This window comes from Dromaius novaehollandiae, chromosome 2, assembly GCF_036370855.1.
Source record: "Dromaius novaehollandiae isolate bDroNov1 chromosome 2, bDroNov1.hap1, whole genome shotgun sequence".
Lineage (NCBI taxonomy): Eukaryota > Metazoa > Chordata > Aves > Casuariiformes > Dromaiidae > Dromaius > Dromaius novaehollandiae.
This window is the reverse complement of record NC_088099.1, coordinates 42,202,926-42,220,396: the sequence shown is the minus strand read 5'-3', so window position 1 is coordinate 42,220,396 and position 17,471 is coordinate 42,202,926. Positions and strand designations below refer to the sequence as shown.

General features: G+C 35.6%; 1 protein-coding gene across 1 annotated transcript in view; it reads left to right on the top strand.

Moving 5' to 3' along the window:
* AHR (aryl hydrocarbon receptor) overlaps window positions 1–16,679 on the top strand; it is a 71,423-nt gene extending 54,744 nt beyond the window's left edge. Inside the window, 7 exon segments of the mRNA XM_064506338.1 lie at window positions 2,335–2,465; window positions 3,332–3,534; window positions 5,451–5,560; window positions 7,209–7,350; window positions 8,192–9,446; window positions 13,538–13,618; window positions 13,620–16,679. Of these exon segments, the coding sequence (XP_064362408.1) occupies window positions 2,335–2,465; window positions 3,332–3,534; window positions 5,451–5,560; window positions 7,209–7,350; window positions 8,192–9,446; window positions 13,538–13,618; window positions 13,620–13,718 (2,021 nt within the window). The 3' untranslated portion in view covers window positions 13,719–16,679.
* Window positions 16,680–17,471: the final 792 nt, after the last annotated feature.

Below are 17,471 nucleotides of genomic sequence, written 5' to 3'. Positions count from 1 at the left end.
CTTAAAATTACTGTGGAGTCAGGTCTCCAAGCTTCTGGCACTAAAACCTGTCTGCTTCCTGACCTGCCTGCCTGGGAAACTGCAGCAGTATTCCTTTCACCCGAAGCCTCCTGCATTTGTAAAAGCCCATTCCCTGACACTACGGTCAGGGCTCCTCATACTTTGATCACCTTTCCCCTCACCTCCCAAGCTACAGACTGTGTTGCTTCTTCCAACAAAGTCCTGTGCAATTCTTGGAAACTGCCACACTGTACTAGGGAATTTGGCAGACACTTGAGAGAACTCAGAGAGGATATGAGCATTTGAATTCTAGCTGTGTATTTGGAAGGAATTTTTGGGATGTCCGAACTGGAATTTTTGAAGGTGGAGCTGGGATCTGCTGCCTTTCTGTTTCTCTGCTCTTACCCTTGCTTCAAACTGCTTGCTTCTTCAGAAAGCATCTGAATCTGACCCATTTCAGCACCTCTTGGAGAAGCACTACCTCAGAGATAAAAGTTTAGAAAATTCTTACCAGTAATTAGGCAATTCAAAAAAAAAAATTAACATCGGTGGGAAGTAAGCAAGTAAGTTTGCTTTTGGCTATTGAGACCCATCCATACTGTAAGGAATTTTTTTATTTTCTAGTATCAAAATCAGGTGGCAACCATGCTGGACCAAATTCTCATTTCTGTAGGATCAGCTCAAAACGATGACTTTGGCCAATACTCAGTTCTGCAGATGGCTGTAACTTCAGGATGTCTCTTGATACTCACTATCAGCTAGGCCTATCTTTCTGTTTCTCCATACCTTGAGGTCTATTCATCAAAAATCAGTCTTGGATAGCAGTTCTTTTGGTGGATGGGGCGATGTGTGTGAAATTTGTTATCTGAAAAACTGGAGAGCTGAACATTTCTGTTGAACTGCAGTGGCCTTTGGGTTACCAGGCCTCTTGGTGAGCCATCAGTAGCCTCATTTGACACCAGTTCAGGCCCTTAAATTAACAGGAGGTATATTGAACTGGCAGTTGGTCATGGCTACTCTTCTTTTGGGGTAAATTAGCTGTTGTACAAAACACCCAGCCTATCTATATGTTTTCCCAGCTGTTCAGGAGACAGAATTATGTTCCAGAGAAGATAATGTGGTGTGTAATTAGGTGACATGTTATCCCTGACTTCATGTCCTGTGTCTGGAATATGGGATCTTTCTTAAAACCTATGGTCTTGTTTTTGTCCGTACGTGGCAGTCAATTCCCTCAGAATATATGGAATATTTTACTATACACCTTGTGTGGGTTTTCTGGAAGAGTAAGCGCATGAGCAAATGTATCTAATTTTCTTTTAGTTAAAGCTGTGTGTTTAGCACTTTAAAACAGCATTTCACACTATTGTAGATTTCTTAATTTTTGTGTGTATGAATTAGTAGGGAAAGACTACTTTGCGGTTTATATATATATATTACAAACAAGCTCACTTTGCTAAATTTGCTTTGAAAAGACATGGTATGGTATCTATGTGTGTGTAGCCTCGTGCAGAACATATGCATTCTATCAGAAGTTCACTGGTTTACCTTATGTTTTTACTTTATATTCCAAATGTTTAAGTCTATTTCCTAAATGCCACTTAGCAGCAAATGCTTGTCCTAAGGTGGCAATAGAGCATCATGTTTTCATCGTAGTTGTCATTCATGTTGTTGGGTGGGTTGTTTTGGTTTGATTGTTTTTTACATAATATATGTTTCAGGTTCCTCTGGAGAGGCAACTACAGTGTTCTCTTCATCAGCACAATGATGAAATATTCATTACTTTTTTTCCTTTGTTTCCATCCATTAGAGAAAATAACTACATCTATTTATTGTGATTCTCTAAAAGTGCTTTGTTTTATTTAGTGCTATAGGCAGCTTTTGCCTGGGTATTTGGAGAGTGACCGTGTCATAGTCTGATAACCTCTACTGAGCTTTTGAGTACCCAGTTCCTATAGTTACTGTGACTGGGTGCCTAATTCCATTTTGAAGATCCTACCCTTGCAGCAATGGGGATATCCTGTCTGTTGAGAGCTCTCTGTTTTCTGTGACTGATTCAAAGTCTAGCTTGTTGACTAAAATAATGAATTAAATCCAAAGTTTTTAAAAAAACAATTTTTAAAAGCCATAGCCTGTAAAACATAATCCCATCAGAAGAACTGATACTTTGGATAGTGTTGGAATCAGTAAAGGTTCTGAGGATGTTTCTAGTTTACATTGTTCTTGTTCAGGTCATGACCTGAGGCTTTGTTTATGAGACGGAAGACGATTTGTTATAGATAGCCTTCACTAGGTGTTCTTCTAAAAATAATCCTTATAAATAATCCTTTCCTGTAGGAGATAATGGCTTTTCACAGCCAGCAAACTATTATAACCCAGACCAACTTCCTCCAGAGAATTCTTCCTTTATGGAAAGGAATTTCATCTGCAGGTTACGATGCCTCCTGGATAATTCATCTGGGTTCCTGGTGAGTATAGAATTAGGTAAAAACTTCCAGCCATGCCTAAAAGTTGGAAATTTGCGGCATCCTTACGATATGTATTGCAACTTGTTTTATTTGTTAAGTCTCTGAAGATATCTGAGCTGCTTGAACCAGTATATTTCAGCTAATGACACTAAATAACAAGTAATGGTTCTATTCCTGGGTTGCTGCAGGAACATGTATCATGTTGTTACAGTCAGCCACAAGTTCCCTCATTTCTCATGGCTCAAGTTCCACTGTGAAATATGAATAAGTATCTGCTTTTGTGAAGTACTGTATGATTTATGGATTAAAAAGCCCTATTTTCCAATGGGTATCTTGAAATAAGTTATAGTTAATAATCAACAGAAGCAAAATTTTCCCGTATTTGGGAAAATGTTTGCTCTTTTTAATACACTTGTTGATTGTCAATTCTGTGCTTTATAAAAGAAATAATGTGGGTTTATCATCCTCTACGTGACTGCTTACCAGTAAATTGTTTATATAAGATTTTGAAATTGTATACTTTATACTAATGATTGACAGACATGAAAGAGAATAAATGCTCAATTAATTAGATGTTAGAAGATCCAACTGGCGTTTGTTATTAAATACTTTTTGTTTTTTAATTTACAAAAGAACCTTTGTATTAGTTCTTTTTCTAGTTTGTTTATTGATAGATCTCTAAATGAAATGGATATAACAATAGTACTCTGAATTTGTTAACTAACTTTCATGCATATCATGCTACAAAGATTGAATGTAATGGATCTAAAAGAAAAGAAAGTTATAATTTATATTTTACTTCATGGCAGAAATATCTGACTCTTAAATAACTCCAATATGTAACAATTACTTTTCCTCATCCTAAGGCCATGAATTTTCAAGGGCGATTGAAGTTTCTCCATGGACAAAACAAGAAAGGGAAGGATGGTGCTACTTTGTCTCCTCAGCTTGCTCTATTTGCAGTAGCTACTCCTCTGCAGCCACCATCTATCCTTGAGATACGAACCAAAAACTTCATCTTCAGAACTAAACACAAACTGGATTTCACACCTACCGGCTGTGATGCAAAGTAGGTGTAAATTCTTCTACATAGAACTTTACTCATTTGCTGTTGAGATAGGTTTCAAATATGTGTTTGAAATATAAAGCTGGTTACTGTTTCAGTCAATACTGATGATTGTCTGGGATCTGTTAAGTTTTTTCTCTTCGCCCCTGCTAGTTAATAAATGGAAATGGGATTGTTTGTGTACTTCCTTGAAAGTTCATATTGCCTTCTGTTTCTAGATCATTAAAAAAACAAAAAGACAAACCGCAGACTGCTATCCTACAGTAACAGAATACTAATGAATTGGGGAAGGAGAAACGTGTAATGTTTTTATCTGGGTGAAATTCAGTCTTTAGAATTGATAGAACAAGTCTTGGATTCTGTTCTACATGCCTGTTTTACCCTTTAGTTCAAATAGATGTAAGATACAATGGAAATGGAATTTATTACAAATTAAACAAATGAAGTCCTCTTATACTGTGAATTTGACCCATTTCCAAACCATTCTTTTCCTTTATAAAAACTGGAAACACTACCATGTTACTAGATCAACATAATACAGCTATGCATCAACATGGCAAGAAGCCCATTAAGATGCTTCCCTATGTAAAAGAAAAGCCTCTGGCCTCCTTCTTCCCTCCCAGCCTCCTTCCTCCCGGCCTCCCTTCCTCCCTATTTTTGGCTGACAATCAGTTTTCAGAGTGATATTCCCCCCCCCCGCCCCACTATCTCATGTGGATTTCCATACCTACTTACAGAATAATGTGGAGTTGGATTATTCTGTCTTGTCTACTGATAAACCAAAATGCTTTTCTTGGTTTATATAAACTCATACCTGTTAACAAAATGTTATCACAGCCTTTTCTTTTCTTTTTCTGGTTTTTCATTATGCCTTACCTGAAACCTTCAATTTTTGTCTTGTTTTAAACTTTTTCATGTATTGTTCTCCTTCCTTATTATTTCTATTCTTTTCTGTCTTTGGATCCCCATTTCTTTCTTCCAAGTCTGTTTCAATCTCTTTTCTACTATTTCATTCTTTCTATCACATATCTCATAGAGCTCTCACAAATTCTTTTGAGTTCTTCTTCATCTCCCTGACCTCTAGTAAAGTACTCTTTTGGTCATATTTGACCCTCATAGCTATTGTAAGTAATCCTCTTAGAACGAATGAAATTCATTTTGCTGGAACTTTGAGGAGCTCAGTTGAGCAGTGGCTGACATGAAGTGGAAGGGATGGCTCATACTTTTTAAGTGGCAGAATGAGATCTAAAATACCCATTACCTATTTAAAGGAGCAAGTGTGGGCTTTTATGCAGCAAAAAGAGAAGTGGATTGCAGCCTGATTGGCACAACTGAATTTCTGCCTCACACTTTGAGGGAAGGTGAGACGTATCGTAGGCAATCAACTTGCATGCAAACACAGTGGCCCAAACCACTTGATAGCAAAAGGGATATAATTCTGCAGTATACCTCTAAATTGCAAAATAAATTAGTCAAGAAGGTTTAGATAACTAAAATTAGGCTGCTACTTAATTCTACATATAGGTAAATGCTATGAAATAGGGTCAAGTGAATAGTATCTTTCATTGCAACAAACGGGGGTTGTCTGCTGTAACTGAATAAGTGGCCAATAATATGGTCATTAGTTCAAAAAATGGAATTAGGAGCCTACCTCAACTGTAGGCATACAGTTTTTGTAATGATCTAATAATTTTGCAAACCTATTTCAAGTCACTGAAGCCAACTTGGGGAGCTAGTTAAAGTTTCATGATGTGTTCACTTCTTTATTAGACCTCTCATACTTCTGCATACAATTGATGTTTCAAGAAAATGCTATTAGCATGTATATCTGGAATGTTTTAGCCATATTTGATTTGCTTGGCATTCATCCTGTAAGTTGGTTCATCAGCAGTACTACAGTTTCTTCTTTTACCTTCCAGAGGAAAGCTTGTCCTGGGATACACTGAAGCAGAGCTGTGTATGAGAGGAACGGGATACCAGTTTATTCATGCAGCTGATATGCTTTATTGTGCTGAAAATCATGTCCGAAGTAAGTTCTTTTCTCTAAGAAAGGCTGAAAAAGCAAAGCATGACTTATGTTCATACTGAAAAATATTATGAAGCACTTCAAAAATTAATCTGACCATTAGCAAAAAAACCCACTGATTTTTACGTGACCTTTCCCTCCTTATAAGAGTTTACACTGGATGAAGAAATACTTAATATTCCTATCTAGACCCTTTTAGTTTAAATATCCTAGTTTCTGTCAAATCTTGCTTTTCTCACTTCCTTCTCTACACAACCCAACTTTTGCTATTTCAACAACTTCCTTTTGGGCAAAGAGACTATTTTTAAGATAGCTTTCCTGTTGGGAAATAAAGCATTTTCTTTTGATCTCAGTGTTTTTTTTTAACAAAAAATAGCCACTGAATTAGCATGCTATATACCATGCATGTTCTATAAATTTCTGTTTTGAGTCCTAGCAGCTTAATTTGGTTTAAATAACAATTTAAGGAGAGAATTAGCTATCATGTTTCAAGCTAATAAAGAAATAAATATCAGCTACCTGATATGTAACTATTTGGTAAACTACTTTCTTTGGTTTTTTGTTACTTATATTTGTCTTTGGAAGTTAGGAAAACGTTTTCAGGATATTTTGGTGGTGCTTCTCATTTATTGACTTCTCTTGAAAAAATGTTCTAGTTCTTCTGTCCCTTTATATACAATTAAATAAATCCTGCTGGCAGCTTAGATCTTAACCTGTATTAAGCAGATATTCTATTTCAGGGATAGCTCAATCACTTTTGTCCCATATAATAGACCAGGACTAGAAGTGATGATGGCAGATGAAACTAAAAGTTTCAGTAGCCTATCAGATTTGGTGTTTGTTTCAAAGCTAACTAAATAAATAAAAGCAAAAGAGAAGAAGGTTTGCAGAACAGGATATATTGAAGGTTCACTCTGTTTTTTAAAACTCTTTTTCTCTATTTTGTGGTGCTGAATTAAAAAAAGAAGTCTCCTTTTAGTGTAGATTATTCCATTAGGATTCTTTAACTTTCTTTCTGTATTTTATTTCTTTTTTGTCTAGAAATACAGCAGGTTCAGCAATGTAGAACTAAAATGACAGTACGCTTGTGAAGCACTGCCAGTGAGGTGATAGAAAGTTTTTCTTTGGAAAATACATTTTGGAAATACCAAAATGAAATACATTTTGAAAATACATTCTTGAAATGGAAAATACATTTTGAAATACATTTTGAAATACCTCTACATTAATCATCAAAATGTGAAAGAACTTGGATTAAGAATTAATGTATGTTCTAATTGTCTGAACACTAGTCACTTTTCAGCTGTAAAAGAGATTCTGGCTTTTGTCATTTATATGTTCTAATATTGAATAAACTCTGCTACTGCAGAAATAACAGATAAGGTTGTATATAGGATGTTGCCATTCTGTAGTGGATCTTACAATTAGTTGTCATTTTTGGCTTTTGTATTTGTCAGTAATGAGACATCCTTAAAAGTGATCCATCATCCTATTTTGCTAGGAATAAATTAGAGCTGCACTGAAATGGAATAACTGGGGACATGAGGTTGTGAAATTGCTGTATGAATGAGATTACCCTCATGACATGCCAGGTTTTTGTATTTTTATTCACTGGACACTAAACAGTATGTTTGCCCTTTATTAACTCTAGTGATGAAGACTGGAGAAAGTGGAATGACTGTGTTTAGGCTTCTAACCAAAGAAAATCGATGGGCCTGGGTTCAAGCAAATGCACGCCTTGTCTACAAAAATGGAAGACCAGATTACATCATTGCCACACAGAGACCTCTTACGTAAGCCATCATTGTGTAAAGAGCTATACTTCAACTGACAGACTTCAGTTTTTGATCTTGTTGATGTTCAGAAATGATTTATTTTTAAATAAACCCTCTTTAAATCTTGAAATCTGAAAGAGATTTTCTTTTTTGTTTGCTAAGAAGTGTTGAAAAGAGATTTTGCTGTTTCAGTACCTACCAATGTGGCATAGTCCTCCCTTATGTGTGAAACTTTTGATATTTTAATTCTTATAAAGAGTAAGAGTAGTGGTACAAACATCAAGTTATTCCATCCAACCTATTTTTTAATTCAGTACCCCAGTTGGTAAAAATTAAGAAATCCAACTGCAGTTGTGTAGAGAAACAACATATAACGTACAGAAATTAAGTTCTTTATGGGTCTGAACTGAATTCCAAATAATGTAGAATTAAGCATTATTATACAAATTAAATACTTTTTGCTGGGGAGTTTGTAAAAGGGAGAAAAGTATATACTTCAGTACTGAAGTATTCATTTAATTGCCGTGTCAAAGAAAGTATAATGCATGGAACAAAGCCCACTTATGTTCATTTCAGCTCATAATGCACAGAACATGGTGTATGCTATCTAGGTTTAATTACGAATGTAATATGCAAGGGTGGTGTTACAGTCATAAGCTCCTTATATCATAAGCTGCCTCTTGGTTTTACTCAGCCAACTTGAGCTGGAATAGCTAGGAATTTGAAAAATGCCTACAGATAGAATAAGGGTTTGGGGTTTTTGTTTAGTTTTGTTTTTACATTAATTCCAAGGAACAAAAAAATACTGTAATTGTTATAGCACTGCAGTATTATGCCATATTTTTTACTTTATTTTCAGAGATGAAGAGGGGGCAGAGCATCTACGGAAGCGTAACATGAAGTTGCCCTTCATGTTCGCCACTGGTGAGGCCGTGTTATATGAGGTAACTTTCCCTATGTCGAGCCTTATGGATCCTTCTCAGCCGAAGAATAAAAGTACCACGGGAAAAGGAGCTGCTGCCAAAGCTACGCTACACAAAGATTCTGTGGATCCAAGCTCCCTCCTAGGTGCCATGTTAAGGCAAGATGAGTCTGTGTATCTCTGCCCTCCAGCATCAAATAAACTTTCCTTTGAGCGGAACTTTTTTACAGACACCAAGGATGAATTGGGCAATGTTCTTAGCAGTGACTGGCCGGACCACAACATTCTGAAGCAGGAGCTAATGGAGTGCTCCCAGGACAGTAATATGCTACTTGCTGAAGACAGTGCAGCACTCTTTCAAGATAATAAAACCAGTGATTTGTACAGCATCATGAAAAATCTGGGTATTGACTTTGAAGATCTGAAATGTATTCAGCAGGATGAGGAGTTTTTTAAAACTGAGTTCTCTGGTGTGAATGATATTGGAGACATCGATATAACTGATGAAATTCTGACTTACGTTCAGGATTCCTTAAATAATAAGTCTGACTTCTTATATTCAGGTTGTGAACAGCAACAGCCTCTGGTCCAGAATGCTGGTTGCTTGGTACAGCAAGAATTTGATCAGCATCAACTTCATCAGCACCAGAAACAGCTTGTGGAGCAGCAGCAGCAGCAACAGCAGCAGCTGTGTCAAAAGATGAAGCATATGCAAGTCAATGGGATGTTCACAAATTGGAGCTCTGGCAGCAGTATGCCTCTTAGCTGCTCCCAGCAGCAACCTGAGCAATATGTATTTCCTGGCATGCCTGCCACTGCTCCAGATTTTTCTTACAAATCAGAAGTAAACACTGCACCTTATGCATGTAGGCAAGAGTTTGTTCCTTACAAACAGCCCACACCCATGATGTCACAGCTTTCTAATTTTACCCAAATGGATTTCCCTGTAGCAGGTTTTGACAGATCGACCTATTCTGCTTCTTCCAACTTGGAGGATTTTCTCAGCTGTTTGCAGCAAGTCCCTGAAAATCAAGAGTGTGGGATAAACTCTGAGTCAGTTATGCTAACTCCTCAAACGTGCTATGCAGGCGCTGTCTCTATGTACCAGTGCACACAAGAAGCACAGCCCAGCTGCATAGATCAAATGCAGTATGATCCAATGATGGCAAGTCAACAAGTATTGTTGAACAAGGTATGGTAAAGTGTTGTTATATTGCTTTCATTTTGAATCAGTTTTTTGGATGACTTGTGGGATGCAGTGTTTGCTATAACTGAATTACTGAGTTTGAAACTGATGGCTTAGCAGTGAGTGAGTGTTCCTGCTTCATTTGTTCATTAGACTGAACAAAGTTGCATTTGGTCACGTCATGTGGCCACATCCTGGTAGCTTTCAGAATTGTCACATCTCTTCGGCAATATTATACTCAAACAGCACAGTGAGACAACTAGTTTACTGTACTGACTAGAAATTTTCCCAGTACAAGATAGGAGCAAAGGGAAAGCAGATTGGTCAGAATCTTAGAATTTGCTTATGTGGATTTTGTAGAGGAATGGACTGATGTCAGTACTATTGTATGGCAGATTTATTTTCATGAAATATGTTTTAAGGTTCCAGAAAAATCTCTAGTTTTGAAAATGTTACAATGGTCTCTAGCTACTCAGATTCTTAGATGATTTTAGGATTGTTTTAAGTATCAGATTGTAACATTGCATAATTCGCATGAAGTATTATGAAGTATTGCATTTATACACATGACAGTACTGCAGAAATATTTTCATAACACGGCTGTAAACAAAGGTCAGCTTGTTCCTCAAGCTTCTGTTTAAATTACGTCTGCTGAAAACAAGATAGAAGGAAAGAATTATATCCACAGTAGAGAAGTTGAGCCTTTTTCATGTTGTGCTAAGGAGAATGCACAACAAAAGCAGTAGAAAATAGAGGAGCATGGCTCTAGCACAAACTGCAGTTTTTAACACAGTTCTTCATAGGTAGAATTAACTTAGAAATAAAGACTTCAATTACTAAGGGAACTCCTCATCTAGAATAAAGTGTGTTGAAGTACTTTAAATTGTACCATTTATTTCTATTAATGCTGCTTAAGTACAGAGATGCAATTCTTCCCCCCCCCCGCAAGAGTTTATTTGCTAAAGTACTGATCCTACAAATGCTTATGCACATGCATAACAGAATTAAAGTATTAATTGGCATTTAACTACACAAGACAGAGGTGAGGAATGCAAGCAGAACACATACAGTTTTTTGGTATGTATAATTACAAATACAAAACAAATCCTTTTTTAAAACTGTTTTACTAGTGGAAAAAATAAAATTGCACAATTACACTAGTTCAATAATAATACGGTTCACTGAGATGACTAGCTTCTGCCTAAGTGTCCAAAGACTGAAATAGCATGAAATTACTTTGGCAAAGTACAGTGAGGAATCTTGCACAGCACTTGGCTGTCCTGTGCCTGGCTGTGGTCAGTGCTATTAATCCTTAATAGTCCTTGATAATAGGGTTGAAAAGTGTTTCCGGGGTCAGCCAAGTTCATCCCTGTTACAACACAGAATTGTTCTTTGCACAGGATCTGTACTGGTATAGCTCATCTGTTTTGAACTGCAAGCACCTAAGTTATTGTATTTTCTGCTTTTTAATGGTTGATTTAAAATAGATTATTTTGTTGTTATGCTGCCTTAATCATATTTGTTATGCCCACTTTGTTACCGTTTCTGGATTACTTTTTCTTCTCATCTATCTGTAAAAAAGGCTTACTAACTAAAGCAACCATCTCTACATGCAGTAAATTAATAAATTAATTTAATTACTTTGTTCTTACTATGATGTTGTGCTGCAATAGTAATGTTGCTTTTAACTTGGTTGTCAGAAAAAATGAACAAAGGTCACTTGAGAAAAATTATCTGTCCTTAAACCATTTGGAGGCACATTCAGCCCCTTCTGCTATGGTTTACCCTTGCAGTAGGCATCTGAATAGCGTTGCATGAGGAGAAGCCTGGTGCAGAGCTGAGGTTACATTTGTCCATGTTAGCTCTCACTTACCTCTGAAGAGAACTGCTGAATGTTTGTCCAAAGGCACTTAAAAGAACAGCACGTTTCTTTGTGAGATAAGGAAGGATTTTCCACCTGCCCTTTTTGTAAAAGAGTAATCATAGATAGCTATCTTCAAGTCCTTGCAGGTCCAAAACCTATTTATGCAAATTGGAGGGAGCATTGAGGAAAGAAGAGACTACTTGTTCCTAGACCAGATAGCACTGACTTTTGCAGTCCATGCTGCTACATACTGTTCACATGATTTTAAAAAAAGTCTCTTGTATCAGACTGTACCCAGTTTTGAACAGTAGTTGCATCTGCCAATTAATGTTTATATAGATTCAGGACAAAGTAAGGCACCAGTGTAAACCAGTGAAAATAATGTTATATTTAAGTCTTTTAATCTAGAAGCTTATTTTCATTTTACCCAGAAATGACATTGCTCCAAGGAAAGATAACTCTGCGTTTGTATATGCTTTTAGTACCAAGATAGTATTTAGTCTTATATCAGAGGAGTTAGAGAAATTTAAAATATGTGAACCCAAAGGAACTAGTAAGTCAAAAGTATAGTTACTGCACTTGAGGTTGTAATCTTGTAAAATACCTTCTATGCCAAAGCCAAAGTGGTAAACAGTATATATTTGTTTATTGTAAATAAAGAGAATGTACCACTAGTTATGGTAATAAAACTAGCAAGGTTTCATTTCTATTAAGGATGTGACGAAGTAAATCTAATGTTACTGTTCTGAGCCTCCATTCACACAGCCAAACCAAAGTAGAGCATTCTTTGACCAGATTTAGCATCCTGACATCCCAATTGGTTGGAGGTTAGAACATGAGTCATAATTCCTATCCTTTTATCATCCTTCCAACCCCAATTGGTTTCCACGTGAAAAGACGGTGGGATTAGAAAGCCAGAAGAGCCCGTTGTGATTATCTGCCTTGACCTTCTGCCCAACTTGTAACTCAGCTGTCTTACCTAAACTAATTCCTGTTGAACTTGTGCATCTGTGGTAGGACAACAGCCAGTGTTGGCTAAATATATATTCAGAGATGGAGGGGGTAGAAGGGCCTTTGACAAATTGGTTGTTTGTTTAAGATCAGTGTTCCTTTAATAAACAGGAGAAAACCCTTGCCAGTTACGAGAGTCAGTGCAGAGAACTTTGTTATAAATGTTAATGAGCGTGCTCATCTTATTAATGAAGAATACTGAAATAATCTAGTTCAGAAGGAGGAGTTGCTGGAAGTTACCCTAGCTTGTGTTATCCTATCTGTCTTTAAAAGTATATGACATCTGCAGATTAAAAGCATATAATTCACATGGCTATAGTCTAGTTTTTAAAAACTTGGAAGAAAAATAACTGTGCTCAGTTTCAGTCAAATTTCAAAGATCTGGCTAGTAAAAAAAAAAAAAACCAACCAACCAAACAAACAAACAAAAAAAGCAGTTTCCAGCAGCCAGCATAGTTTGGCAGATGGATGAATGAATATATAATATATATATATATGAATGAGTGAATACTTCCAATATAAGCTACTCCCAAAGAGATGATGGAGGTGTTTAAAATATTTTCTTTTATTTTCTTTGCATGACTGAGTGGAATATTTTGTAGATAATGCAAGTTTTCCATAGCATGACAGGAAGCGTTACATCAGTTGATTAAAATAATCCTATGAACAATTATGTCAAGACTGATGAAAGCCATTCATTGCTCTTACTTGGCTTTGTCAATGTGAAGATCATTTGTCAAAAAGCCAACCCTAAGACAGCTCAGCCTGTGGACAGAGTGCAGTCACTTCAGTGTACAAAGAGGGCTGAACGTGCCTTCATGGAGGAACCATGTAATCTGGATCCTATTGCAGACATTGAAATATGCAAATAGGTAGCTTTTAAAATATAACAGCTGGAAGAGGAAATTAGAAGTACTCAGACTGTACTTTCTACAAATGAAAACTGTACTATGTTTTAGATTCTGACTACATAATGTGGCTTTCATTAGCTAGAAGTAGAATTACCACTGACTTTAACAAGGTTAGGTTTCAGTGGTGATTCAGACCTCACTTCAAATGAATTAACTTCTCATCATTATCATCAAAAAAAAAAAAAGCTTTAAAGCTGTTCATTATGTTTGAAGATGATTTCATCCAATCTGTGCATTTAAGAGGATTTTTTAAAACTTTTAAGTTAATCAGTTGCCCATACTAACCTTTTATATTGTCTTTTTTCCCCCAGTTCCAAAACGGTTTCAATGGAGGAAATGTAAATGAAGCATATCCCTCTCAGTTAGATGTGATCAGTAATACACAGACTGCCACACATCTTCAGCCTCTTCATCATCCGACAGAACCCACATCCTTCTCAGATTTGGCGTCTAGTGGATTTATGTAATTCAGATCCCGAGTTCCATCTGTGATTTTTGTCTGAGCATCAGGCTGCTCTGAGGAAAAGCCTGCTAAGTCCACCTTTGAACATTGGGCTTTAACAGCTAAATTACCTATTGAGAAGTTGAGGTTGGTTGCACTATATATACTGGTAGGACATGTAATCCAAGAACCAATTTTTTAGGGTGACAGGTGGAATGAAAACTTTTTGACTAAGAGTATGCATGTGCTGTTTTCCATCAGACTGACTGTCATTGCAGTATGGATTGCATATGTACTACATGCTATGTCATGCTACACAACATAAGATAAGGCAAATGGTTTTGTTGTTTAGAAAAATAATTGGGCACTTTACAAATAGCATCAATGGCACAAGGAAGATGATTTCACACTTGGATTAATTATTTCCAGACTTTATTTAAAAAAAAAAATTAAAAAGCTCTGAAATCATGAGAATCAAAAGCACTTAATTTTACTGTGTACTAAGCTCTTTAATCACTTATTTTATATTTAAATCCTTTTGTTTTAAGTCTCCATTTCTAGCACTTTAATAGAAGGCTTAACACAAGGATATGATATGCAACTTCAGGTTTTCTATGAAACAGATCCCTTGCAGTCCTCTTACATTGTCAACCTTAAGTGCCTCACAATTTAGCCACCTTCTTTCTGAAGGGAGCTTATTTTAGGAAAAACTCACCATTAATGTCATCCATATTGTATGAACTTTTATCTAACATCTACAGTGCTACTGGCTGTATCTTTTTTTTCCTAAAGATAATTTGTTAGAGTTTTACTTTATCTGTGGATTTGTTACACTATTATCTGGAGTTTTTAATGTTCTGAATTTAGTTCCGCTAAGAAGTTTTGGTTTATTCTGTACTGCTTTTCTGCTTTCTTCAGGTAATACAGGGTATATTAAAAAAGCAGATTTTGCTGAGGAGGAGGAGCAGTTCATCAGGATTAGTTTTAGGTTATTAATGCTGAAAAACATGTGCCTTATCTTGTGTTAAAACACTCATAATGTTCTCTAGAAATAATACAAGGCTGCTCTATGCAAATACTTTCATTAAAATGGATATTGAAAAGGATTGCATCTTAAATAAGGGGAAAAGGAGTCTCAATGGTGAGTAGTATGGAGGTTTACTTTTGTACAAAAAAAAATTTGACACTGAGTCACATTTTGATTGGCTTCAGTTTTTAATGGTCATGGTAGGGAAAGAGTCTGTTCTTGTTAAATATTATTCCTAGCAAATTGCACTGCAAAGGACAGAGAAGCTATTCTTTTTATGTATGTGGATCCACTTTAAAAGCTTTGCGCAAAATATGAAATTAAGAAAAAATAGTTCATTAGAGAAATTCTCTGTGTAGTAGGAGGATTTTTGTAATTTTTGTTTTCAGGAAAATCCCATCTGCAGAACATCACTCTGTTTTGTTTTTTTTATCTGGGAGGATTGTTAGAACTGTAGACACCAATGTTTGGTGCAAAATAATAGTCTACATGAAAAATACAGAAATGTGTATATGTTCAAAATATTTCATACTCTTGTGTGCTGTATAGTACATATAAAATGTCTTTGTAAAATATTTTAAACCAGTTAATTCTAAAGTGTTACATCATTATATGTTAAGAACAATTTTATTGCATTTATTATATATAATATAAAATGGCAATGTAGCCAATTTGTTTAAAATAGAGGCAAAAGTAAATCGGCTCCCTCCAGATGGTTGTTAATATTGTTTAATACATGGACAATCAGTTGAAATTGGAATTTTTTCTTATTTGAAAAAAGCTTTCTGTGAGGAAGAATGCATCTTCCTCCATTCTGTGATATAATATGCTAGGCCAAACTCCTAATTCAGTTCAGACTTTTCAGATGAATGATTTCAGCAGTTCTTTTAAGTGAAATTACCATATGTAAAAGGGACATTAAGAAAGCAATTACTATTCAGAAAAGCCCATAAAGAAATTATGGGTTGTAATATAAGGTTACTTTCTTCAACGTTTCAGATTTTGTTTTCAGTACAAGACATCACTGAAAGATTTAATTAATACCACTTGAATTAATTTGTCATCCTAACATGTTTTAGTTAAGGTCTTGTTTTAAAGCAATATCTGAAACATCTTCCATATCTAGTTAGTGTACCATGTATGAATTTTAACTTGAAAATTAGAAAAATGTTGTAAAAATAAAAGGTTCAAAGGGATAATGTATGTTTTACATCTCACAAACCAGTATATACTGTTTTTATGAGTTTAGTTAAACCAAATACATGTTGTTCTATCACTAAGTGCCAAGGATGCAGTACTATAACTGTGCTGCCCTACTTACTGTAAACAAATAAGTTGTTTTTATGCATAATATCAGCTTATTTTGTGCATTATCTTATCTGTACAACATTGACTGTATTAGTGCACTCTTGATCTGCACCAAATTGTACCTAAAGTGCACAGATGTTTCAAAATTGGATCTCTATTAGCCCTTCAGGTCTCTTATAAGTAAGATATAACCCAGTGTTAATCAGTATTACTGTCCATTTTTGTACAAGTTTTCATAGCTTGTTTTTCTTTTCAGTTCTTTTCTTTAATTTGCTATGCCTGCACATACCATGCAATACATTTATTGTGTTAAGGTATGGTTTTGTAGTGCTCTTGCTGATCTTCAGTAAAGTTTGTAAGACATAATATATGGTAATAAAATAATCACTTGAATGTAGCTGAAATGTATGTTCTCTTACTGCATAAATGTTTGATTTCAGCAGTATAAAAAGAGATACATTATCATATTGTTGCTAATATCTTTTGCAAGCTCATCATCTAATAGTTTACAAAACTGCTGTTACTTACATTGCTGTGGATTTTGCACTTCTCTGAATGCTAGATGCAAATACAGTGTATATAATTTAGAGTGTGAATGTGTATTCATCCATGGACTGAGTATTTTCCCTTTATGCCTGCATGAAATGAGTTTATTAATAAACATTGTAAATAGTAATCCACAAGTAGCAGTTGGATTCAGTAAACAGCCTGCTCCCAAGAAACTTGAGTTTAGAGTGTCCAGAATTTGTTATGGGTAATGAATTTCTTTGAATAAGGCTACACTTCCAAATGGAAAATAGATACAATTTCATAAAGTATTTGCTCTCAGAGGAGTGTAGGAATCAGTATTTCTCCTGAGTATATGCAAACTGACCAATGCTTATTTAAAAATAGGAGAGAAGATGTTGGAAAACTAAATATTAAGTAAGTGAACTCTTGATGTTCTGCTTGCTTGACAGCATTCATTTCTCAGTGTTTCTATCACTTACTTTCCATGGTTTTGCTTTGAATTAGAAGAGCTGACCCTGCTGTTTCTATGTTGTGTATTCAGCTCATTTTTTAAATGGCATTTCCCTCTGCTGTACGTATAGAGGAAAGCTTGAATGATATATAAGAATAAAATGTATACTATCCATTATACAAGGGAATATGCTACATTAATAGACAAGAGTCTGTTCTGCAGTACAACTAATTAAATATGAGAATCGGTTCCCTAATATTTATATTGTGTGCCTTGGTATTTTGCATTTGATTCATCAGCATTTTGAAAGCTTTGCTAAGTTTGTTATAAATTATTTGTCTAAAAGTCTCCCTAAAGCTTCCTGATGCACTATGTCAGGTATGCAGGACAGCTACTGAAATTGATTTTAAAAAGCACGCTGTTTTAATTAGAAGTAAAGGTGAGGTGTGCTCACCTGCTCTACATGCTAAGCTTCCCAAGGTAGGTTCGTTGTGGTGTCTCAGAACT